Source organism: Anser brachyrhynchus (genome assembly GCF_964034855.1).
Source record: "Anser brachyrhynchus genome assembly, chromosome: 1".
In the NCBI taxonomy this organism is placed as follows: domain Eukaryota; kingdom Metazoa; phylum Chordata; class Aves; order Anseriformes; family Anatidae; genus Anser; species Anser brachyrhynchus.
The window spans coordinates 41,870,018-41,896,238 of NC_137694.1; the positions used below are offsets into that span (position 1 = coordinate 41,870,018).

A 26,221-nucleotide genomic window follows, 5' to 3' on the forward strand; every position below is an offset into this window, starting at 1 on the left:
GGTATTTTGCCTTTGCTTGAAATTGTGATCTTGATTTTTGTATGATGTTGAGTTTAACTTCACAAGACTATCTCATGATAGATGTGTTCAAAGACGAAACAGTTTCTCAATGTTGTGAAAATTTCAAAAATAATTTAGAAGCTTGCTCTGGATGGGAATGCTGGAATATAGAGCTAAATATTGCAGATATGATTAGTGATTGCACAACATCATTATTGATGATAACTTTTGAGAATTAGCAGTAAGATTAGCAAGGTGAGGTATGACATTAAATGTTTCATTGATGGAGTTGAAAAGAAATTTACACATCATGTTGAGCATTGTACACATAGCTATAATAATAATGCTTCTTGCTAGCCTTCTTTTATGCAACATATATGGGACACAGCCAGAAACAGAACACTAACCTTGAATAAATCAGTTACTTTGTCACAGCTTTTGTTATGAAATTCCGTAATTCTACAAAAGAAGACTGAATTAATATTCCTTGATATATGAATATGATAGAAAAGATGAATTTCTTTATCTTCATGTATGACTTCAAAATCTTTATATATGTATGCTTCTTTGAAGCTTATTATTTTCTAACATGAAATATATATTTTTTATTTATTTATTGTGATTGCATGAAATATACGTGATTCAGGATGTCTCAGGTGAAGTTTTGTGGGCTCTGCTTTTCAGAAAACCAGACTAAATTGTCACAGTGGATTCCCAAAGGATGCTAAATTCCATAATTGTATAAATGATGCACGTGTTTGGAGTGTTCTGACTTTTATCTCAAGTAAAACATACGAAGAATAATCTGCTACTTCAGTTCAGGAAAGATGCTGTATTAAGTGCCCAACTTAGAGTACTCTGAAATAGCCTGGATATTAAGTGCGTACTGAAGAGCTGTTGTAACAGTCATCCCAGTTCTTTCCAGACACAGATTTACTGTGGCTTTATTTCTTACCAAGACATGTAAAATGTCAAGGAGGAAAAAGGGTGTGTGTAATGTATCAAGTGGTCTGGGGCTGCATTGTGCCATGATTACAGCGGATAAAAATCCCAACACTGTAAATCTGAGTTTCATTAACAGATTTGGGCCCTATCAGGGATTCATTGCTAGGACTCTCTTCAGTATAGTTTTTTACATACCACATTCTGTTTATACGTGAATATGTGTTTTATTACTGAAAGGTGTTTTTATTTTTTTTAAAATGTTAAAGGGACAGAGGTATTTAGAGTCATATGTGTGTATTCTCAGCTGTGAACACATGCGTGCACTGTATTCAACTTTATATGTTTGTATGCACTGAGATTTATGCTGCTTTTGTTGGTTTCTTCCAGGGGAAGACCCTGAAACAAGAAGAATGAGAACTGTAAAGAATATAGCAGACCTGAGACAGAATTTGGAAGAAACTATGTCCAGCCTTAGAGGGACCCAGATAAGCCACAGGTATATTGCTTTTGTGTAGACTGCTAAAAACGTGGTCTATAGAAGAGCAGTATTACTTGCTGTATGAATTACAGACTTGTAAGGGAAAATTAACACCACCCATAATGTTTTCTAGAGTCCCTCTACCACTTAAAAATGACTTTAATATACTTTTTTTTTTTTTTTTGTCAAAGTGTCTTATGCAATCATTCCCAAAAATACTTGTTGCTTCCTATACATCTCCTTAAAACCTATAAAATTTATTTTAGGTTCTTTTATAAGTGAAGGTTGTTATATACCCAAACGTGTGCTCATACAGACAGACAGATAGACACAATTTTCCAGCCTTTGCTTTCCCTTCTTTCTCAGGAAGAGAGAAAGCACAGTTCACTGACTTCTCTATTTTGCTTTGGCAGCACGCTGGAGACAACTTTTGACAGCACTGTGACAACTGAGGTGAATGGGAGAAGCATACCAAGCTTGACAAGCCGGTCCACCCCAGTGACTTGGAGGTTAGGGCAGGCCAGCCCTCGGCTGCAGGCAGGAGATGCCCCATCCTTGGGTGCTGGTTATCCTCGCAGCAGCGCGAGTCGCTTCATACACACAGACCCTTCTCGATTCATGTACACCACCCCGCTTCGCCGAGCAGCAGTTTCTCGCCTTGGAAATATCTCTCAGATCGACATGAGTGAGAAGGGAGGTAGTGATTTGGACATGTCCTCTGAAGTTGACGCTGGTGGCTACATGAGTGATGGGGACATTCTTGGGAAAAGTCTTAGAACTGATGACATCAATAGTGGGTAAGCAGCACTTTCTTCCATTTGAAAATACGTGTCATTGGCAAGTTCATTAGGATTTTCCTGAAAAATTCTGGCATACGTGGAAGTTGCATTATGGATGCCACATAGAAATATACATATTAAAAATAATAAAATTATCCCCCTAAACGGCCAATGATGTTCTCACCTGCCTTCGAATTCAAGTCTTCTCCTTTCACATCTATATGACTTTTTGATGAACTTTAATAAGAGCACAGGTACTTCATTTAGGAATTTCTTAATTATCTGGTAAACCATCATTTTGCTCTGATTGGTCTGAGATAGGTCACCTGTCAGTATTTTTATGTTTTATTTGAGATGGTAGATATGGTATTGGATACAGCTAATGAAAAGCAGTTGGGGACAGGCCTGACTTTCACTGTTACTGCTTTAGATATTGTCTAGTATATTCTGTGTTCTAAACAGCTACCTCAGTTTTTCAACTGTGCATATCATCTGAGCTGGCGGAATGTCTTTTGATACAAGAATAGATCAGTTACTGTCCTAGCTTACCAGGAGGAAGAGTAACAATTATTTTCAGTTTTGTTTGCTTACTGATTGCCTTTGACATACTGTATTCCCTGTGATAGTGAGATGGAGTACTTTTTTCATGTGGCAGTTAAGTTTCCCCTGTAAAATAAACTTTTGTTGTTGTTGTTGTTGTTTTTAAATTATTTATATTTGTTGATGGTTAAGTTTCTGATTGATCTGTATATATATCTAGTATAGGCCCTTTATGTTGAGATAACAGAAAAAAAGTTTCAAATTACTATTTAACAATTCTTATGTCGATCATATTAACATGATTATTCACTCCCACGTGAATTAAAAGTTTTAAAGCATCATTAAAAAAAAAAAAAAAAACATATTACCATTTTACCCGTACTTATATTACTGTTCAGTGCTGCCAAAAACATTATTTTAGTGGAAATCTTGTTGTCATCTCAAGGCTCCTGGGTGTCTGAGGTAACATTGGTTTGAACAGAAGTCTCACCGAGCCCATGGCTATGTCACACTGCACTGCTTGGCTCTGTACATGTTTAGGACTCCTGCTGTCAATTTAATCTTTTATTTTGAAGTATAGCTATGATTAAAGAAAGGTGGTTAATGAATTATAATGCATTCCTAAAAACAAATCTAAGTTTGTGATCCAGCCTCTGTCTAGAGTATTGTATCAACTCAAGCAGCATCCAAAGACAGATCTGTAGAAAGTCCATAACTATAAAGAAAGCAAATACCTCTGTCTTCTTGGTGCGCTGTCTCAATGATCTGGAAATGAAGGAGTGCTGATAAGCTTATCGTGTACTGCAACTGTTCAGCATAGCCTTAATAGCTGTCAAATAAGATGCCATATTCATGCGTGCTAGAAAACATAGTGAAATGAAGAAAACAAGGAGTAAGGAGCAAGAGGTCAGAATCACTTGACTACAATGCAGAAACAGAGAAAAGTAATATTGAAAATGTAATACTTTAATGTCTGAAGACCTCTAATCATAAAGAAAATTATAAATTCTGTCGTTAATGGTTGCATGGGTTTATTAAAAAAAAAAAAGGAAAGAAATAAAAAAGGGGGGGGATCCTTTGCAGTGCCTGATGAATTGCATTAATTAGCTTATCACTTTAGAGAATGAATATAGTCATCGTGCTGTGTGACTTCTCTTTGCATCAGTAATAAGGATGACTCAATAGACAGTAAGTTACAATGTGCTCAGTTAACATTTTTAGGTGTGGTAAATGTTAAAAACAAGTTAATAAGGTCTGAAAATTCAGGATTCATTGAGGCATGTAAAGTCTTATCTCCTTTATTCCTCTTCCATTTTCAGTTTAATTACTTTAAGTACCTGGAGACAGGAATGCAGCAGTAATTAGAAATTAGTGTGAGGAATGCCTGTTGCACTTGCTAAGTCTCTCCATTCAGGCCTTATTTATAGAGGATAAAATCTGTATAGACTGGATTGCATTCAAACCACAGCCAAGTTTAATATACAATTTAAGAGCCTTGGAATCTACTGCATGATTCACTCCTGCTAAATAATCTCTCAAAAGGTATAAATTTTGTCTTTACTAAAAGAATAAATCTAGTGTGCAAGCTTGATATATATATATTTTTTAACCCTTGAAGACAAATATGAAGTTATCGTCTACAGACTCCAGATTTCACGGTTTCAGAAATCCCTTTTTGAACTGCAGGCCAGATCTTACTAGCAGATAAAATACCTTAGAGTTTAGTTAAAAATAAACAAATCAACTCTTTGTGTTTTAATGCATGTGAGGTTACCTTCATCCAGATTGCCATCCAGGACACAATGTTGTCCCAAGCTGTTGCTGTCTCACAGAGCTTGCCTACCACATCTTTGCACTCTAGATCTGGACCAGTTCACTTGCCCCACATTGTGAGGATGGTGACGGGTGCTCCTGAACTGCTGTATTAGTCCTGCAGTCTCTTGGACAGAGAGATCAGTTGATTTCAATTAAATCATCTCCAGAAGGAACTGCAGGGCGAGGGCCAACACAACATCTGGAGCACCAATAATGCTTGTGTGCCTTGGCTTGTGCTTCAGATTCTGTGTGGAATTACTAAAGTTAAGTGTTTGTCTACTTGGACACACATTTTGGATGAAAGATGGATTTGAAGGGCATCATTTCATGGTTCTAGGAGAACTTATGTTAAAGATTGTTTGAGTTGGGAATGAACTCCAGAAGATCATTTTTACCATCCTTCCAGCAATGGGGCCGTGCTTATTTCACTAAGCCTGTAAATTTGCTTTTTTTTGCAAATAAAAAGTAGGCTTGCTGGGGTATGCCAACATTTTTCAGTTATCAAAAAAGAGCAAGAGATCAGGAAAAAAAAACAAAAACAAACAACAACAACAACAAAAACCACTAAAACAGGAACCTATGAGGAAAGACAGTTTAATGCAAGGTTCTTTAAGAAAATAATGGAGAGATCTTGAGAGTGGGACAGGCTCATGGTACTGCTCAGTTATAAGCACCAATTTAAACAGCTCACAAAGCTTACTAAACTGTAGGTAGACATTCCATAAATTATTGCTTCTGCTTGAAATTCAGCATCTTTTAATGGTTCTCTAGTGAGTAAGCAGCACTCTTCTCACTGTTCAATTCATTAGTCATTTACTGTAATGTGAAGTGGTAAGAATCAAGAAAGGGGAACACAGGTAGAAACAGATTCTTAAATACCGTTGTAAGGGCTTCAGCAGCATCTCTCTTCATATATAAGCAATTATATCCCATCAGGGACTATGGATTTAGGTTCTCAATTTCTATTCCCATTTAGATGGATGGTTTTATATGTTTGTTTGTGTTCTGTTAGAGTTATGCTTTTTGCATCTAGTCCTGTTCTTTGATAAGACTGCAGCACTTACAATGTACTTAAAATGTATGAAGATAACTTGAAGGCTTCAGTCCTCTAATGTAAATAAATTTGTTTTGGCAAATAATAAATATATTTTGGCAAAGCAGGTTTCCATGCAAGCGTTCACAGAAAAAGGCAAATGATCCCAGAAAATGAGCATATACCTGATCTCCCTGCACTGGGTACATAAGCTGAGAATATTTAATATAAGTCTACCATCCAACAGGGCAGCCCTTACCTTAAACACTTGAATTCCACAGCCCATTAACTTTAGAGTGAAACATGTTTGGCAGATGGCTGCATTTCCCACTGATTGACCACACATTTATTTTCAGGTACATGACAGATGGAGGACTCAACCTATATACGAGAAGTCTGAACCGAATACCAGACCTAGCTGCTTCTCGAGATGTCATTCAGAGAGGGGTTCATGACGTGACTGTGGATGCAGACAGGTAACAGTGCTTTGCCTAGTAAAAAGCTATCTGAGCTTTCCAGATATTTTTCATCCTTCATACCTGCTAATATATCACTGTTCTGTTCATAAGGAATAGCAAGAGAAAGCACTTCAAAGTGCTTCAAAGACTGCTAGATTTGTGACCACTGAATATGCCAAGTAGCACAATGGGCAGGGAAAAAGCAAATTTATCACAAAGAAAGGGGGATTAGAGGAAGAATTTATTATTGAATACGTGAGAGAAAATATTGAGGAGCTGAGACGTTGCCTGCAATCTTGACTGTCTAAAACAGGACATGATTTTTATGGGTTGCCTTGTCAGTAGATGATCATAGGGACAATACACACAGTCCCTAGGCAGCAGAGAGCCTGATGAAGTGGGTCAGAACATATGTTTGGGATTGGTTGGAACAAGAGCCTTGTTTTCTGCCTGTTTTGCTCATGAGCAGTGGGAAGCGATAAGTGGGGTTTATATTCCACTGTTTACGCAGTGTGAAAAGAGACAACACTATCATGCCCTCATGTATATGTAGGTGGGAGCATAAAAATATACTCGCATTTCTGCAGATTAGACAAGGGTTTTCTGTTTCTTTTCCTTGAGCTGGAAGTAGATTCAGATTTGGTGGCTTGTGTCCATCTCTGAGGAATACAAATCCATAGCCCTACTTTTGCAGAATTTAGAGCTGTCAGCTCTGAGGTTTTGGTCAGACCATCACAGAGATAAGCAGCAGCTGTGAAATTTGGCAGTCTTCAGTTTTAGGGGTTTGATTTCAGTCCCATCTTTTTAAAATCAATGTGTTTAATGAGGAAAGGACAAAAGGTTTGTGGAGCAGCTTTGGTTTAACAAACCCAGCAAATTATTTGAAGAAGTTCTGGGATAATAATCTAGGTATGATATTACTTTCACTTCTCACAGTTTTCCAGTGAAAAAGGTGAAAACGTATCTGTGATATGAGATATAGTCATCATTAATCAAACAGTGCATGCAGTGCATTTGGACATAGAAGGTAATTTTCATCTAGAGATTCCAATTACTTAAAAAAAAAGGGGGGGGGGTAGCTTAGCTGACTTTTTAGAATTTGTTAACCTGCAGAAAAAGTCAATTTTATATAGTTTGGGTTGGTTATTTGGATTGTAAGTAATGACATGAAGCAAAGACCAGAGAAAGTGTTAGTAGGCGTTTAAGAAAATAATTTGGATGGAAGTCAGGCAGTAACAGAAGGAGAAAATGAGAAATGAGATGTGGGCAGGAGGGACTTTTGTGGAGCTCTGTATGTGAGAACAAGAACCTTAAGCTTAAAGGGGGAGAGATGGTGGAAAATATGGAGGTTGGGAATCGTATAATTAAAGACAGAGAATGTTGTTAATATAGTTTTTTTGTTTGTTTGTTTCTGTATGTCTTTTGTTCACCTGAAATGTGAATTTGTTAGAGCTCTTTCCACCTTGCAATATTCACACACATATTTCAAACTACACACATTTTCTCTGGAAAAAAGGAAGTCCAAATTTAGAGATTTTAAAATTTTCTTCATATTCCTCAGACCCTGAATGCCACTCAAAACCTTTGTGTTTGCTTTGCTTTGATGTGTTATTTAGTAACATGTATTAATTTGTTCTATAGTGTGCGGGTACTTACATGTTTTGCATGTGAAGCTACATATAGGCTATCATCTCTAAATTAATGAGCTTGTCCAGCATCTCCCAGTACTTAAATCTGTTTTGGTTTGTTTATACAGCTTTGTCAGATTGGCTAAAAATGTTATGCCAAAAACTACTGTGTTTCTGTCTTTCATCTCTGAGTCTATCGCTTGCTACGTTTTGAAGCAGGGACTTCAAATTTGTCAGGGGATTATTTTGGGTCTTTAGTGAAAAGTTGGCCAATGTTATGCAAGACACAAGGCTTTTACAAAATTGAAATTCATTCATATTCATTAACTATTTATTTGATCTCAACAACTAAAATCTACATATATTCTATCTTCACTGTACATTCTCCTACTGCTCTTGACATTAGCAAACTGCATGAACGAGCCTCAGCATCATTTCTGAGCTTAAAGCCTATTATAGATGTTAAGTGGGATTTACCTTGTAATGACTGTTTTCCCTTATACAAAGAATGAAAGCCTGTGCTTTTCTGGACCTCTGAACTGGGTGCCATGGAACATACTATGTGCTATCATGTAATTAAAAACTTTGTCATAATGCACAGGCATGAGGGATTTAAATTATGGATTAGACAATTCTAGCATTTTCTGACCTTTCAGTGCTTGATTTTTGCAACCTTAATGGTGCTTGACACTTTTTGTGTGTGTGTGTATAAGTGTATGCTATTCCTTGAAGCAGCAAGAAGGTGTTTAGGAAGTGGGAAAAAATCAAGTATTTTTATGAGTTCTGATGACAGCAAAACGCATGTTTGCCAAAATGGATCACAAAAAAAAAAATGTTATAGGTCACTTAAGAGAAGGAAATTGTTCATCCTGATCTTCACCAAGATGTGTCAAATTTATGATATGATATCAGGTGTCAAAAAAAGCAGTGCAGAGATTGCTGAGATTCTTGGTTTGTTTGTCAGGAGATGTTTTGATCCTTCACAACAGTGTGGGTACCTGAGATTTCATCTTATCTCATGTATCATTTTACATATTAGTTTTTTACTCAAAGAAAAAAAAATAGGAATTGTCAGGGTTTCAAGGTATTCCTTGCTATTGGCATGATGAACTTCTGTGGAAGAGCATTATTCTCATTTCTGCCAGTCCTGTAGATATGTCAAGGACATATGCATTTTCTCTATAGTAACATTATTATAAGTCATTTTCATAATTGGCATGATTTTCCCTGGCCTTTCTGTTGTAAAGGATTCTGCTGGCATCTCTGTGCAGGTATAAAATAAATTATAAGCCTCAAATATCTGATTTACATTAACAGGTACCTAGGGAGAGAAGCTGTCTGTCCATCAATAGAGCCAGCAACTTTTGCTGACAGCAGCTTCATGTTCTTCATGAAAATTAAACTTAGGTTTTCTCTAACAACCTAAATTACAGCTCCTGCTTACATTTTACAACTTTTTTGTTTTTGTGAGCTGGAGGTACAGTACTCTTAAGATGGGTGGGCTGATGATACCTGTGTAATAACCTGAGTAATTGCCATTTCTGGAAAATACAGATTTTCAGTGTGATTCTCATTGCATGGATAAATCAGGAATAATTCATTAAAATTAAGGGCATGGTACTAGTGTAAAAAGACAGTCAAGTCCCCAGCTTCATTCCACCCAATTAATCTCTGATGGCACCTGCCTTTCTGCTTATTTGCTGAATGTCAGAAAGTGAAGTGTTCAAGTATCTCCTTATGGAAACGTAGCCTGAAAGAGCTCATCTAAATAATAGTATTAAATTGCCCTTTGAACAACTTCATAAAAAGTTAAATAAGTGAATGCAACGTAAGCTAAGGCTTGAGTGTTGCTTGCATACTGCTCTGGAAAGCATATTGCTATAGAAAGGAATGCAGCATAGTTGCTTGTTCTGAGGAAAGAATTGTAATGGTTCAGTGAAAGGATGAAGGGACACTGGCAGCATCAGATGTCAATGGCTGTATTGTTCTTTTGATATATATATATTTTAATTTGGACACTTTTTGTCTATAAATGCCTGTTCCTTGTGAGTTACCTTGCTTCAGATACCAAAAGAAATTAGTTATAGAGCAAGATGCATTGTTTTCAGCGGAGATGTGGTTGGGCAAATTCTCAGTGGCATGATATTACTTTTCATTTACTGTTCTGTCTTCCTGCTCTACACTCTAGAATTTGCCCTCCGGGACTCTTAGAGGGAGTATTTGAGGAACATTCTTGGAGTTCAAAACCTTTTTCAAAGTAAGATGAGCCAAAAGAGATTAAACATAAGCACACAGAATGAATTATGCTCTTGGAAAGAATAAGGTTTATTGAACAGTAAGTTGCAATCAGTCCAAACCACCCTGTGCTCTCCATAAAAACTGTTAAGTAAGTCTAATGAAGCCCTTTTGAGAAGGTAATATAGATCCACTAAGTTCAACCAGGTTGTCCTTCCATACCCTATACCTGTCAAATTTAACACACTGTATCAAAAGTCAGTTTCCTTCTCTTTCACAACAGTAAACATAAGTTGTGCAATCACTTTCCCTTCACACCTCTTGACTGCACCACACCATTCTTTTCACCTTTTTTTTTTGGACAAAGCCCAAAGCTGTACAGGTATTTGTGCTGCTTAGTATGCTTTTATTGCTTTTATTACCCGCTTCAGCTACTTTGCTCTTGCATTGAATCTGAGCTCCATTTGTATGGTTTCAGAGTTCTTGTGCACAGGGAGTCTTTAAAATGCTTCTACCATCTGTCACATGTGCAGAAGATTTGGCAGTTATCTCAGATTCACTCAGGCTGGCCTGTTTGTTCTCAGCCAAACCATAATCACCATAATACATTATTAATTATAATTATAATAAAATAATTCCAGATTTTGCCTGTAATTTATTAACTAACTTCCTGCATGAATGACTATACATCTTCTTCTAGTGTTTATCTGAGTAGATGAACCTTGAGCTGGAATATGGTCCTTCTGGAAAAGGAACATTGAAATATTGAACTGAGAGCCCTGTTTCATCATAGTGTCAGAAATGGCTGAGAGAGATCATGAAGAGTAACTTAAAATCATAATAGAATAAGATGCCTATTCTTATACTGGAAAGTTTTGGCAGTACAGTGGAATTGCTGGTGGTATTTGGAATTGGACCCTTTGGGATAATGTTCAGTGGACCAGCATACTTTGTTTTACTTTCCTCTCCTGTTACTTTTGTGTAATGCCATGTGTTTCAGCACCGTACTAACAATTTTTTCTGCCATGTGTCCCTGCAGTTTGGTGTTGATGTGATCACTGTTTTGCTATGTTGCAGCCATTACCTGTTCATTTTACTGCTTCCAGAATTTACTATAGATAAAGGACTATCTGTAGTCCTTATATTTATACACGGTCACTACTGTGTGCACACAGCCCTCTATCTCTCAACATTTCAGCTGTATCCAGCTCTGGGAATAAGTGTCGATGGCAATTATACAAATATTTGTCCTGTAGGTATGAAATAATAAATAATAGGACATAAAATCGATATATACAATGCTCGCTCTCTATGACCTTCTTGGTCAAAATGGAGTTTTGCTATAAATCAGTTTTGCTGTGGGAGGCTTCCTATAGCTTTGCTGCACCTGCCTTCAGCACAAAGCATGCCTGGGATTGCTGTTCTGGGGTTCAAACTAAAAAAGTCATTATAAAGCTTAAAATTATCGTGGTTCATCCAGTTGTGTGATCTGCTATAATTCTCCTGGCTGTGATTTTACAGTATTAGTAGATTCTTAGGATAGTGAAATAATTATAAATGTCTATACCTCACTGTTTTTGCAATTATTACTCAAATATCTCAAGAAAGCATAATTAAAGAATGTCTCTTGTGGAGCAATTTAAATTTAAAACTCTGTTTTTACTATTGTTGCTCTCTTCTTTACTTTTAATCTTCCATAATTTCTTTTCACAGCTGTTACTGTTAACATTTCCCACCATTTACTTTTATTATTCTCAAATGATCCTGCATTTTTGTAATCTCTGGTGTAAATCCTTCCTCATTTTGGCATCTGTTAGACTATCAAGAAAAGTTTCTAGTGAGAAGTATCTATTTCAATGTGTGTCTGATTTTCTTATTATGTTTCTGCAAACTAAGGATGCTAAATTTAACTACCTAAAGCATACATATGTGTGTATCCATGCATGCGGAGTAGAATAATTATGTCAAAAGGAGCGCTCCTGGCTTTTTGGCTCATTATGTCTTCAAGTATTCAGGACCCTTTGAGAATAAATTCCATATTTTATAAGGCATAATGAAAAGTTAAATTCTCAGTAATATGATTTTGTACAGTATTATTAATATAGAAAGAATTGCATTTGAATTGAGTATGACTTTATTTCTGATCATGCTTCCAAAAGTAAGGATTTGGACAATATAAGGTAAGCAGAACTGGACTTTGATGTAATTTTATAAGGTTTTCCCATTCCTTGGTTGCTTTAAATATCTATGGAAATTGCTCACAGAAACACAAACCAAAACAAGGAAACATCTAACAGCTGTGTAAGTTTTTAGGTTCAGATATTTTTAGTAATATTAGTGACATAAACAAACTGCATTGTTAGCATGCTGTCATTAGTATGTTAAACTATCATGATCCTGCAACATCATGTCTGCAGAAATATTTATTTGCATCCAGCTTACATAAGGAATGACATTCAGAAAAGGCAAGAACAGTGCATGGCAGATGTTTACTTTAAAACAAGAATGAGCTGCAAGTGATTATGTGAAATGAATGACAAATGAAGTTTTATCTTCATTTTTTGTCAAGTGACAGAAAAAGACACAATATCAACTAATTTCAATTTTATGAAAAGGGAATCATGGAAGTAAGTTTTTAGACTTAGAAGGAATGGAAGTGAATTGCATTCTCATATGGTGCTAAATGAGCTGAGAATATAATTTGCTGTAGAGTCATTAAACTGAAGGGTGTCTGTTTGCAGCTGACGCATTTAACTTTCTCACAAATCTACAAAGTGGGCTGTGTGGAGCTATGTATTAATATCATGCAGTCTATTTGCATTGTTTATTTCTGCTTATCTCAAAGTTTGGTTTACATACTTCTAAGTTATTTGAAGTGAGGCTGGACTTAATGTATTTTAACAGATTGCTATGCTTCCCTTCAGGAAAAATGCAGATGGTTTATTTTGATTGTAATCTACTTCTGAAGAGAGTATCAGTATATTTAATAACAACTACCTAAAATGCACTTTACAGTTTCAGTACCATCATTTTGGTTCACTACTTCACCACTGTCAGCAAAGACTAACATACTACCTCCCTTGTGTTAGAAAAATATATGGGGAGCAAGATTTAAATCATTACCCAAAATACCCTAGGCTGAAATATAAAATTAAAGAATTCAAATCTCTTGTGTGATGCATATTTGAGTCTTCAAGTCAAGAAACATATGAAGTTATTTCAAATGTCTTAATTTGGATGATGGCTGGAGTAAATAAAGTTATAATTTTATTCTCCCGCATACCTATTTAAAAAATCATACTGAAATGTGCAATAAAATAGGTACAATTGATATTACAGTCCTAACATTAACAAACATGGCATATTTTAGGCATGCTTCATGAAACTAAATATAAAAATTGTGATTTTGAGGATTTAGTATTGGAAGTGCAGCGTTGTGTGATCAATAAGTTGTCTTTTGTTTTAAATTGCCTCAGAGAGACCTACTTCCTTGTGGAGTAAGCTATTGTTTACTACTTAAGTCATTTATTGAAGAACTGTTTTTTATGATAGCTACTTAAATAGATTGAGGTACTTCTTGGTACGCATATATATGCGTATTTGGCAAACAAAACATAAGAATTATGAGAATGTCCCAATTAGCACTTTCATAGAAAGCAACTCTTTTGAAACACTATAGAAATCAGTTGCTTTCAATTTATTAGATGTAAGTTCACTTTAAAGAACATTTGGATTTGGCAGCTTCAGCAGACCTCTAAAATGATGAGAAACAAAACAGAGACCACTTTTTGCACCCACAGGAGGTAATGAGAAAGGGACATAATTATCCGCTCTGACAACTTCTGCTGTTTTTTTGTACATTTGCTATTCCACCTGGTTGGCAGTTGGACAAAACAGGCAGGTGAAAGGAAGGATAAAGTTAAATTAAGCATAGCGTCTTAAGGACGCGAGTGCATATTTGCCACTTCAGTTGTGGGGATGCTTACAGTATGGCAGAGAGAAACCACAAGGATTTGACCCTTTCCCTTTCAGTGTGCTGCTCTTAGAGCAAAGCAGTAAAGCTGTCTGTCCTAGGATGATGTTAAATTCATTTTGTATTGGCAATTGCATTGCAAGGTAGCTTCATCATTAGTGGCTAGAAAAGGAGGCTGGAATGCAGCTGAAAGCTGGTCGTGGGCTGTTTATGATCAGATAAAATGAAAAGAAGGATGTGTCTAAAGTCGGGCAGGTTAAAAAAAAAATAAAAATGTGGGAGCCTTTTAATTTCCAGAGAAAGAAATGGGCTTTCATCCCTGTAAGCTGTCTGTTCAAAAGGAGAGAGCATGAAGGAAAAGCTGGGAAGGATGCAGCGTGGTAGCAAAGCTACCAGCCAGGGCAGAGAATACCCCTTGCTGTGTAATGCCTGCTGCACAGTGAAACATGTGCTAACCTTTCTCAAAAAAAAAAAAAAAAAAAGCCCCTCAGTTCGCTTGTATCGACATTTTACTTATATATCTTAACTATGTCACCTCTGGGTTTTCTTTTGATGGGGAGAGGGAAAGACAATCCTCCCTCTTCAATCTGTTCATTGAGTGCCATTGCGGAGCCTTTCTGCCCCTCCTTGAGTCCCTGGTGACAGCCTCAGCTGCTTACAGGGAAGTGTTTTGTGCAGCAGTGTGCTTGGAGTTTGTTTTCTTTTGAAGTTACAGCACTAATCTCATCTGTATCTAATTGTTAAAATATTAAGTCTTCAAAGATTTCCTTTGTAAACAAAAGATTATCATAGCAATTTAAGCAGGATCAGATGTATAAACTTAAGAGTGGAACCCTCAATGCATTTTGCAAATGAAGTTTTGTACAAAAGGATACAATACAGTTATAATTCAAGCCTGCTTAATGGACTGAATAATCTAAAATATTTTAATGAAATTAAAATAATAGCTTTTCCTAATTAAGACTTACCTGAACAAATAATCTTTTAATCTGGTACCTGTGTGCATCAACCTTAATTTCCAGTGTATTAAACTTTCTTATATATTTCTTTTGGATGTATGATGCTTTAGATCTGTTTCACACTGCTGAACAGAATGTAAAATGGCTTCTAAACCTAATAACTACTGTGTAGGTAAATTCGGGAAAGCAAAAATTGCTTTAGTGAAACTTAAAAGCATGTGTAGCTTTGGAAATAATTATGTTGCCCTGGGAAGTAAAATAATTGACCAAACATGCGTTTTTCATTCCTGAAGGTTTTTAGATTTTAGGAATAAATCTTAATTATACATGTTAAATTCTTTTATATTATAATAAGGTACAATTTTTACCAGTCCATCAGTATACTAACTTAAAAGTGAAATTATACTTCAGATTGATAGGATTTGAACAGTGTTCTGGAAAAGAGACTGCAGAGACAGAAAATATTAAGTTATGTATTACATATCTTCCAACTGGTCATTCGTAAACAGACTAATACTGATAGCCATTGCTTGAAATCTGAAAATGTGTTGATTTAAATTAAAAATACAGGTACAATTTTAGTAGCAAGATCATGAACTTTACGAACAAAGCCATGAGGATTGACTTGATTTTTCAAGTCAAGTCCTGGTCTTTCTATGAGATACTTATTGCCAGATTCAAACACCAAAGTAGACAAAATGTACTGAATGATCTGTGCCTGGGGTAACTGGAGGAAATGTAATGCTTTTTGAGAGGCAAGTGATCAATAAAGGTGTATAATCTTCATGACTCGCGAATCACCATCTGGAGGCTCTTATCTCCTTTTATTGACTACCAGCAGCATAGACAGACAGATAGCTTTTGGTTTATGTGGTTTATGTTAAGATGAAACACCCTTGTTCTGAAGTTGTTTTTTTTGTTCGTTTGTTTTGTTTGTTTTTCATTTTAAGTTTTGTATTTGTTTGTTTCTTTTATTTAACATAAAAGAAATTCTACTGGATCACTGTAGCGAAGTGACACACCTATATGTAGTTACATCAGCCATAGCTGGTGATGTGACATACTGTCATCCAGAGGTCATCCTGTAGTGGAAGGAATTGCCTTCCAAGGGGTTTTAGAATTGCTCAATGTTAGGAAAACCAGTTTCTGTACAGCAAAGCTGTTGAAATATTCAGCATGTTTCTTTAACTTTAAAGAGTTATTCTTTTTCCTCTTTGAGTTACAGTCCTTTCCCTTCATGAAAAGAATTGCTTTAGTATGTCATGTATGACCTAAATCTTCTGATGCTTAAAAAGAAACAAACCAAACCAAACCAAACCAAACAAACAAACAAACAAAAAACACTGAATTGGCTCTATTTTACAAGTATTTTCCCTTTGTTCAGGATAGAAAGAAATTTATGATATACTGTTTGTACATCTTTCTCTCTCTTTAATTGTTTAAATTAATGATACAAAAATACTCTTGAGAAATGGGTGAATATAAAATGGATAAACTCAGTGGCAAACCATGTAGGAAAAATAATCTTTTTGTGTATTCAAAATAAAATATGTCAACAATGTTAACTTAAAGCCTACCAGGTAAATTATGAAAGCAAAAAGTCCAACTAGATTTTCATTAGTGCTGTTTTCCAAAATATTACCCATCAAATACTATTTTGGAATGATTCTATTGGATTGGCAGTGTAGGAAATTTTAAGAATTAAGAATTTTTAAGAAGACTGGACTTACAGAAGACTGTATATGAGTGTCATTTTAGTGTGTCATTGAATTCCTGAGTAGTGGTAAGTGAGCTTCAAGAAATTTGCCTCCATTTCGGCAGATTTCCAGTGTGGGCAGTAGTAGCAGCCTCCATCACAGAAAATTTACAATAGAGAGTTTATTAATTTTGGATTGCTGCTTTGGGGTTATTTCTTCAGATTCTTGGATATACTGCAGCTATCTGGTACAACCCAGCACAAAGGAGAGAAATACTGAAGGTCAGCAATGCTTTGTGCAGTATTGGTCATTAGTCCACAGTGGGCTTGGCTAGCACTTATAGAACCATAACTACTTCCTAGACAAAAGCTCTATTTCTCTCACTGGCCATAGCGTTGCTAGAAGGGGGAACTGAATAATGTAGTGCTTTGTAAATGATATTTGTTCTCTTGAAGCTTCAGAAACATGGCAAACACTTTCTCTGCCATGCCCCATTCTGAAAACATTAGCTGTTGTCTTTCCTCCATGAAAACAGAAAAAAAAAAAAAAAAAAAAAAAAAAAAAAACAACCACCATTCATTTTTCTAAGAATTGAATTGTCAAAGGAATAAAGGTTTTGAGCTTCTCTTTAAAGAAAACAGAAGTTCATTTCTCGGTTCACAGTTGTGGCCGTGACATAGGTAATTATGATGTCAAATTGCTATCAGCACTTTTCAAGCTGCAGCTTCTTGTAAATATCTAACCAAAGGGAGCTCAGATTGTTTTGCTGATGGTCTTTTTGCAAAGTGAGTGTTCCTCATAAAGCTGGCTTTGAAGTGTGTCTTCCGCTTTTCCAGCCTCTGTCCCCACGCTGCCTGTATAGTAGGTACCATTAGAGGAAGAAGCATAATGACATATATCCAAATATTCATTTAAGCCTTGAAAGGAATTTCTGTAAAATGTACTAGAACAGTTTAGTGACTACCCTGTACAACACAGCTAACCAAGGCTGCCTCCCATCTGTCCCATGCTTGAGGAAAATACACAGAGGATATGAAGTATCTTTTCTTCATCTCTGTCAGCTATGATGTTTTAGGCCAATGTCTTAAAAGCAAAGATTAATTATTAGTGCAATGAAAAGATTTCACTCATATAGTACAGCACAGAAAAAAATGACAGTATAAATGTAATGTAAAATAATTCCTATATTTGAGAGGAGATTAATTAGGAGTTCTAGCTCAATTTGTAGGAGATTTTCCCATTCGTGTTACTGGTCGCTGAGAAAACACCTTGTTGTTAAAATGCCAGTTTTATGTTTTTCAGAGGTAATAGTTCCTGGTGTCTTGGTTGCATTTTGCTAGGTAATAGCCCATTATAAATCCTAGGAAAGGTGAACCCAACTTAAGTATGCCACAGCTGGATTTGTAGGATTTTTATTTTAACGTTTGAGGCCAGCCATCAGGAAACAAATAAGCTCTAAAAAGGAGAAAGCAAGAAAATTTAGTAGAAATAAGTAAGATCATTTTAATTTTTAAAAATGAGAACTGTAATCAATCTGATCATTTTACTATTACTTGCACTGTGAAGGTCACAACACTGTAAATAGTTTTCAGAGGACAGTGTTAGGATATTACATGTTTACTGTTCATCTTTTAGGCAAACAGAAATACACCTGAATGATCTTAAAAACAACTGAATCTTCCACAGTGGTCTCCTATGTTATCTCCAAATATATCTCAAAAAAACTGTTTGTAACAGTGTGTCATAATGTAGAGATTATGCCATATGTGTGGTCAAGTCTTCCTGAACAGTACGTGATTAGATTCAAGAGCTGGATGCTTAAATTGTAGATTTAGCAAATTACTTTCTCTTTTCATTTGACCCTGTAGAATTCCCTCAGGAGAAATTTGTAGATTAATGTACATGTCAGAGAAAGCCTTCACTCTTTAAGGAAACACAGTTAGACACAAATCTTACTGTGTTTCTGTGTCTTTTTCTGTTCCTGGTAGAATAAATGCCAGTATGTTGAACCAGTATGATTTTAGAAGATGTGTGTGTATTTTTGCTGTGACAGTCTCATGAGTATATCATGGGTCTGTGATATAAGTAATCAGCCTAACATTTATTATATGTATTTTAGTACTTGGCTCCCCTAAAAAAGATGGAGCAGCTCCTACCCTGGGCCCCCCATGTAGTTGGCTTTCTTGCAGGTCTCCAGTGCATACTCTTCAAGCAGGACTATTTGCCATTAAAAACTTCCCAAAAAAAGATTGTTAGCACACTTTAAATTTTCTTTACAGTTAGCCAGAGAGTACTCAGAATGACTTAGTACTTTCCTGAGCAATTTTTCAAAAGGAACATATGTGAAAAGGGCAGCCAGAAAGCGAGATGTTGGCGTGGCTGAATCCAGAGCAGGAGGCTCCTAGAGACACAGCAGAGAAGTGACTTCATCATGAAGAACAGGCAAATTGTGTTGCTAATTACGTACCAAAGGAGAATTACCATGAGTCTCCTTAACACCTTCTGAGTTCTTCTAAAGAAAACTCCCGAGGCTGTGCACACAAGATATTAAAAGGATACTGAAGAGAACACTATTCCCAAGAGCATATGTGCCATGACAAGTACAGTGTCACATATGCCTATGGGGCTGCCTTGGCTCTCGTTAGTATGCCAGGAAAATAGAAACACGCAACATCCTCATCCAATTCAGCCAGGATGCTCTGAAATGATTTTATATGCTGTTGGATGAAAAGAATGCAAGTATTTCTGTTGTCTCTGTTTTTGGCACGGATGCAATGGATTCTTTTAGTGGAATATGCTGGGACCTTTGTTGCAGAGGAGGTTGGCCAGGTGCAGAGAGAGCCCTAGAAGTCCCTGCAATTCTGCCAGCAGCTCAGTGACCTAAAAACCCAGCAGAGGTGGTGTGGTTCTCTCAGCTTCATGCTCCAGCTGTTGCCAGATACTGCACATAGCCAAACGGTCACTCAAGAACCATTTGATTAATTTAAATCAACTATAAAAATCATTCTGGTAACTTCCATTTAAATCAATTATAAAATCATTCTGGTAACTTCCATTTGCCTTCAGGCTATGGAAATCGTGGTGTGGCCTGGAGGTATTGATGTTGTCAAGGTGCAACTGGGATGAACGAGGGAATTTAACCTGCAATATATGTGTGTAAATTTTTAGCCAGACAAATGAGATAGAAGAAAAACTATATTAAATACTAGATAAAGGAGTGCTATACTATATCAGAAAATATATTTATCAGCATAGTACTTCAGAGTAATTCTTTCTAGTAGCAAAAAAGTACTGATTTTCTCTCTGCTGCAGTTTCTAAGTTCTCTGATACATATTTAGTTTCCAATTTGTAACAAAGTCTGTGTGCCAATTCCATCAAGACTTTGTGCAAGTCCTAGGAATCAATTGGCTTCATATTATGATTTCAGTAAAAACTCATGAAGCTAATAGCAGAGGCACTACAGAAATATGTAGCAGTAACTACTGAATACAAATAAATAACTGAATGTGTGGTAGGTATGTAGTGAGGTATAGTACTTGTAGTTGTAGGATCACTGTACTTTACACATTGTTTCACTTTATATGCTCAGATTCCTTTAATTTTCCACTAGTTGAACAAGCATAAGGCTTTTTTTCGTTACTGAGTGTATATATATATATATATATATATATATATATTTGTTGTTGTTAATTGGCTTCTTTTTGGCAAACACAAAATAATGTGTTGGATAAGAACACACGGAATCATTCATACATTTCCTAAAAGTTAATGTATATTAATATTTCTCCATGAAGTTGTTCTGTCTGCTGTTTTTCTCTAAAGTTTAGGAAGATCTTAGGAAAAAAAAAAATCACTGGTAAAGCAAAGGTTTTTTAAAGCCAAATTCTTGCCAGAGTTTTAATTTCTCTGGTTAAATAAGGATTTCTTAAAGGAAAGGCATTATCTCCATTATTTCTGAGTTACTACTAATTTAAAATCATACACCCTTCATTAATGGGTTCTTCTTCCTACTGCTAGTTTTTTTTTCTTCTGATATTTTTATAAAAGCCTTCTGTATTCCCATTTGGATAGCATTACTTCACAATGCTTCTTCTCAGGCCTTATCTCTCTCCTGCAAGACTCAGCTGAAGCCATCTTATTTAATTGGTTTACTCCCCTTTTTCATTTTACAAGAAAGGACATCTTTAACCTTCGAACTTTAAAATCACACTGGTCATTTCTTTCTCCTTGCATTCTTCTTCTGAAGCAGTATTGAATTCCATTATACCTGCTGGGGTGTCTTTTAGGTTTGACCAGCTTTCCTGTACTTGTAGTGTTCTGGGGTTTTCGTTTGTTTGTATGGTTTTTGTTTGTTTGGTTTGTTTGTTTGTCTGTTTTGTTTTTGTGATTTTTTTTTCCTGCTCCTTTCATTAAGATGTTTATTCTTATATTCACCATTGCTGTTTGGTAGTGTTTTTTTTTTCCTTTTTATAAAAGAAAGAAATATTAATCTGTAGTCCCACCTTTCTGAAGGATAGACTATACTTCGAAATAAACTCTGATTCGCCTTGATACATATTTGACTGCATAACTTACCCAGTAGTTAGCTATAGTACTTTCTCTGACATTTTCCCATAGTCATTCCTCATTTTAAATTTATCACCACTGCATTTTTGATGGTAGGATTATAGCTCAGTGATGGTACCATTCTGAAATCCAAGTTCATTGTTTCATCCCTCCCCTTCTCTCTTCAGTAAATATGAGAAAGTATTTTTGATGTCCAGTTACATGTACGAAAATTGTATTCGACCTTATGCGATTGCCCTTCCTTTTTAGGTTTGATTTCATGGTCTCGTGTTTGTCCAGTGTACCAATATCAACAGCCTTGTATTTCTTCCAGCTTCTCTTTCAACCTCTTATGCTGGGCTTGACACGCTCACATTCATTCTGGTACACTTACTTGTGTAATAGTGAACTCAGTCCTGAGCACTGGCTGGGAGTTTGAAGACAGGATAAACAGGCAAAAATGAGAAAAAGTAACAGAAAGCTGTTGTCAGTATTCAGTTTGGAAAGAAGCCTTTTACATCCTGATGAATGCTGCTGATGTGGAACATTCAAAGAAATTACTTCAGCTTTGCAGTGTGGATGGTAACAAATGAGACAGCCAAGAAGGCTGAGACATGGGAGCGGGACAACATCTCCTAAACTGGCAGGGGTTTTATTAATTGCAACAGGCTTCAAGTGTTTTCGCTGTTTGCAGTTATGTGTGTATTTCATCTCTGACTTGCTAGTCTGCTCTCCAACTTAAGTGTTGCCATCATCTATTAGTGTAGAAAGAGGGAAAGGATTTATTTGTAATGAAAGTCTTTTTTTTGTTTGTTTTTCCCCATATGTTGAAGCCATTTGAGGCCATCTCCAGCTTTATGTTAGTGACCTACTGGGAATGGTGGTTAGTGACAATCCTGGGAGTCTAACTGGAGTAATTCATAGGCTAGAGGTGATGTACACTCTTACATCTTTCTGAAGCTTTCTAGTTGATGAAGGATTCTTTTATTTTCCTTTGTGTTTATTTTTTCATTCATTTTGGTTTGGTTTTCATCTTTTCTTGTGTAGCTTCAGCCAAGCAGTAGCCCTGTTTTTTGGTCCATTCTGGCTTTAACTCAAGATGACATTTATGAGAGATGAGAGCGCTTCAGGATGCTGGGGAGGGATCCATGGTGATTGGCTTCTGTTCTGGCAGTGATATATTAAAGCAGCTCCCCTTATCTCCCTGACTGAGATTCTGGCATAAACCCAGATATCCAGAGGTCTTATTACCTTTTCAGCAGAAGTTTGCTGTGTCATAGACTTTGACGTTCAAGTTCAAAGCTTAAGAATGATTTCATTTTTTAATATCAAAATGTGATAGGTTCCAAATAAACTGTGTACCTTCCTTGTAGCTACCAGCCATTTTGGATGCATATTTCCCCTTGTATAATTTAAATGACAAGTTAACTTTGATTTCTCAGAAAAAAAATAATGTATGTTTTGCAGTATTTTTACAAAATGATGAACACTCTTGGGTTTAAGCCATTTTCTTTGTGTAGGTGCTTTGGGCCTTAATAATTAGGAGACCTAACAGAATAATCAGAGAACAAGGCAGGAAGATTACTGTGATGTGGGTTGTCTTTGCCTCTACATAAAAAGAACATCTTTCCACTGTTTAGCTAATACAAAATAGCAAACATTCATCTGTCCTTCAGCCCATAATTATATGAAACACAATATAGAATTGATGGAATTGGTATTAAGTAGGTATGCTCTATTTCACGCTACCTTGGTTTAATTGCTTTACCTATAAATAAATAATAAAACATAAAAACAAATATTAACTCCCAATTGAACAGACGAGTTGGGCAAAAGTCTGAAGTTCCTCACTTAATACTATGTCACTTATTGTTTTAAATTTTCTCAGTACAGAAAATTTGCAGGGACTGATTTTTGGAAAAAAATATTTTTTCCAAGGAGGGACAAAGAAATTGGTACCTTTTTGTAGTAGGCAAATTTGCAGTAGATGAAATCTTGGCTTTTATTTTTACCATGTCCCATCCCTAAACCATACAAAATTTGAATGAACTTAAATATTATTTTTCTGTTCTGCAGAAAGCCTGTCTTGGTAAGTCACCTGTTGGGATCCTATATACTCTTATATGCCAGTGGGACTGTTGGGAGGTGCCAGGATAGGAAAAACATATCTTTCCAATAAGATCACTGATATACGCCTGCGTATATCCTGCCTGCATGAGTCTGTCCAAGTGGTGGGAGTGTGAACACACGTACAGACACGTGTGTCTGTGCCTCTGTAGAGTACACAGGCATGTTGTTAGTGGTGGAAGCCGTGGTGCTTCACAAGCTGCGCTACCTCTTTGTGCTGTCACCATCTGTGCAGGTTCCATGTTCAATGCTGTCTGACTTTGAATGTCACCTAGTGATCTCGTGGGAGTTAAAAGCTAAGAGGATGTGACCTTAAATGGTTGGCAATGACACAGCATGCTAAGTTTTTAGCTCTTGAAGGATAGAGCATAAGAAGGGTCTCAGGAAGCTAGCAGATAAAGGATGACACTATGAGCCAAGGGCACAAAACCACAGTGAAAACAGTTTCATAGTGAGTCCACGTAGGTTAAAATTATCAAAACATTTTGTGAATATTCATCAGGCTCAAGAAGCTGTTTTGGTTCCTACAGTCCGTTGAAATAGATAATTACAAATCTACTCTGACAGTGTAGTTCAGAACTGCTAATTATTTACTAGTTTTTGCTTGACAGTGTGGTGCTGCGTGTCAGACCTGTTTGACATTATCTTACTGTATACATCAGAAGTAGAAATGGAAAAAATCTGCACATTTTCTTTTCCTTTTTTTACAGTGACAAAAGAAGGAAATATTCTATTACTATACTCCATGTCATCAACATTTTTAGGAATTATCCAGTATTTAATTTTTTTTTATTTTTGTCTTCACTTACATTTATTGATACTCCAAGCATCTCACTACTACGAGATTTTCCTTATTTTGGAGTTAGGAAAATAGAGGGAACAGATTATTTTTGTTGGTTTGATTATTTTTTATCATCAGATTACTAAGTCTGCTGGTTTCTAGACTAGTTACCCACCCTTTTAGTCTCTCGGTGTTAAGTTTTCCAAAACCTTATATCAACTTTTGCCTCAGAAGCATCCATATATTTGCTGTGCTTTATTTCTGCACTGGGAAAATGTATTCTTCCTGTTAACTGTGATAAATCTACCCTTTGCATCTGCTTCTCACATTACTGATTAGACAAACAGCTTCTGGCTGGCTTTTCATCTGTTGCTTTGCTCAGTTCTGCATCTGGTCACTACAGACTCTTCTGTGATCACCCTGATTGTTTTCTCATCCTGTCCTGTCCTAAATGCCATGGAAATTGTAAACTTTCTGGGGAAAAGACTTATTTGCATGTTGCTCCACTGCACAGACTGTATGTTAAGTATTTTATTATTTCTCAAAGATACCAATAATCAATGTTATGGTAATCACCCAAAGCAACCTTCACAAAATTAACTTTACATCCATTGTTTAAATTCAAAACCATCACCAAATGCTGTTGCTCAATGATTCAGTCATGCTCTTCTTTCAGAATACTGTTCTTTTTCCAACAGAATTACTCCTTGAAATATCCTACTTAAAATATGAATGAATAAAACAATGTGAAAAAGTTAATTGAGGTGTTATGTACAGAGAAGGTGGGGCTGTGAAATTAAAGATTTGGATTGGAAAGCACCTTTGTTGTCCATCTGTATGTCTAGTGTAATTCTGAACTGTTGCTGAGTAGTGATTTCTGGCTGTCTGTTCTTACCTTGAATATTTTATTTCCCTGAGTGACAATTTTATGGTCTTCCATAGCAGATTGCTTGGAAATTGCCTTTTCTTACTGGGTAGGGTTTTTATATAGATTTTCTCAAATGCAGTAATATAAAATAAAAAATTAAAAAAAAAAACAGTAAATAGTAGAACGGAGGAAATGTAAAGAAATACATGTGAGATAGCTATCAGGAAAGCAGTCAGAACAAGCAAAACTAAAAAGCAAAACAAAATAATTCTTGAACTGGGAGTCAAAGGAAACAAGAAGGTAGTCTGAGTTCAATAAAACCAATAATAAAAAGGTCACCATAGAATAAGAAAAGTGATAGATTTCATAATCTTTCTAAAATTGAATTATAAAAGATGCTTTTCTTATAGCAATATTTGTGTCCATTTTGATAAAGCATTCCACTAATTTTCTGTAAGGCAGCAGTTAGGGTATCAATGTACAGTTAGCACCTAGTAACAATGACAGGTAGAAATGTTCCTTGATACCTTTATAATGTGAAGTGTAAAGCATTCAAGCATTTTAAAAGGAAAAGCAAGGAGAAAACTTTCGAATGATGCTCAGTTAATTCTGGAAGGTAGGAAGGCAGTATCAGCTGATTAGAGAAGTTAAATGCAGAACTGTGCCTTGAGAATAGGATTCATGGGGAATCAAGAAGTTATTCCTTAGTAATCCTGATGCTTTATTCAAAATATTCAAAATATTCAAGTGTATATTATTTACCTAATCCTCATGTGTGGAGAGGAACATCTTATATTTGACAAGCAGCCAAGGTGCGATGAAACAGAAAATGCCAAGCATCTTGCTGCTTGTCAGTAGGGCTGCTCCTTTGCTTTTTGGAAAAAGCTATTTAATAAAGCTCTCAATAGCCCCTCTCACTGATAGTTAATTTCTGTAATAAAATTACTGAGAGACCTCCCAGATTATACTCTTGATTTCAGTAGGATGTACTATATAAAAACTCCAAAAGAGCTCCTTATCTAATCAAGGAGAGGAATCTCCTAACTCACTTTGTCATATTATACAAGTGTAGGTGATCTACCAATGAACACTAACCCCCAGCTCATATTGTAATAAAGACTTTGCTAAATATATATGTATATATATATAGTAAACTGAAATGAGATTCACCAATTTCAACATTCTTTTTGGCACATAAAACAAGAGGAAATGGGAGAATTGCAGTATTCTGAAGGGATTGTTCTCATTGATAATGTTTTTAATATTCATATTACTGTTAATACATCATTAAGTTAATGGAAATGTTATTAATGAAAAATGTTCACTGTATTAGCAGAAAATGTTTAAGAATGTGTTCAT

The 26,221-nt window shown here is 35.9% G+C and overlaps 1 protein-coding gene across 43 annotated transcripts in view; it reads left to right on the forward strand.

Annotated features, from left to right (window-relative positions):
• NAV3 (neuron navigator 3) overlaps positions 1-26,221 on the forward strand; it is a 555,833-nt gene that overhangs the window by 443,767 nt on the left and 85,845 nt on the right. For all 43 annotated transcript variants that reach the window (XM_080604524.1, XM_080604504.1, XM_080604505.1 and 40 more), the window contains 3 exons: positions 1,333-1,441; positions 1,837-2,220; positions 5,947-6,066. In XM_080604524.1, the coding sequence (XP_080460650.1) occupies positions 1,333-1,441; positions 1,837-2,220; positions 5,947-6,066 (613 nt within the window). The remainder of the gene's footprint in view (positions 1-1,332; positions 1,442-1,836; positions 2,221-5,946; positions 6,067-26,221) is intronic.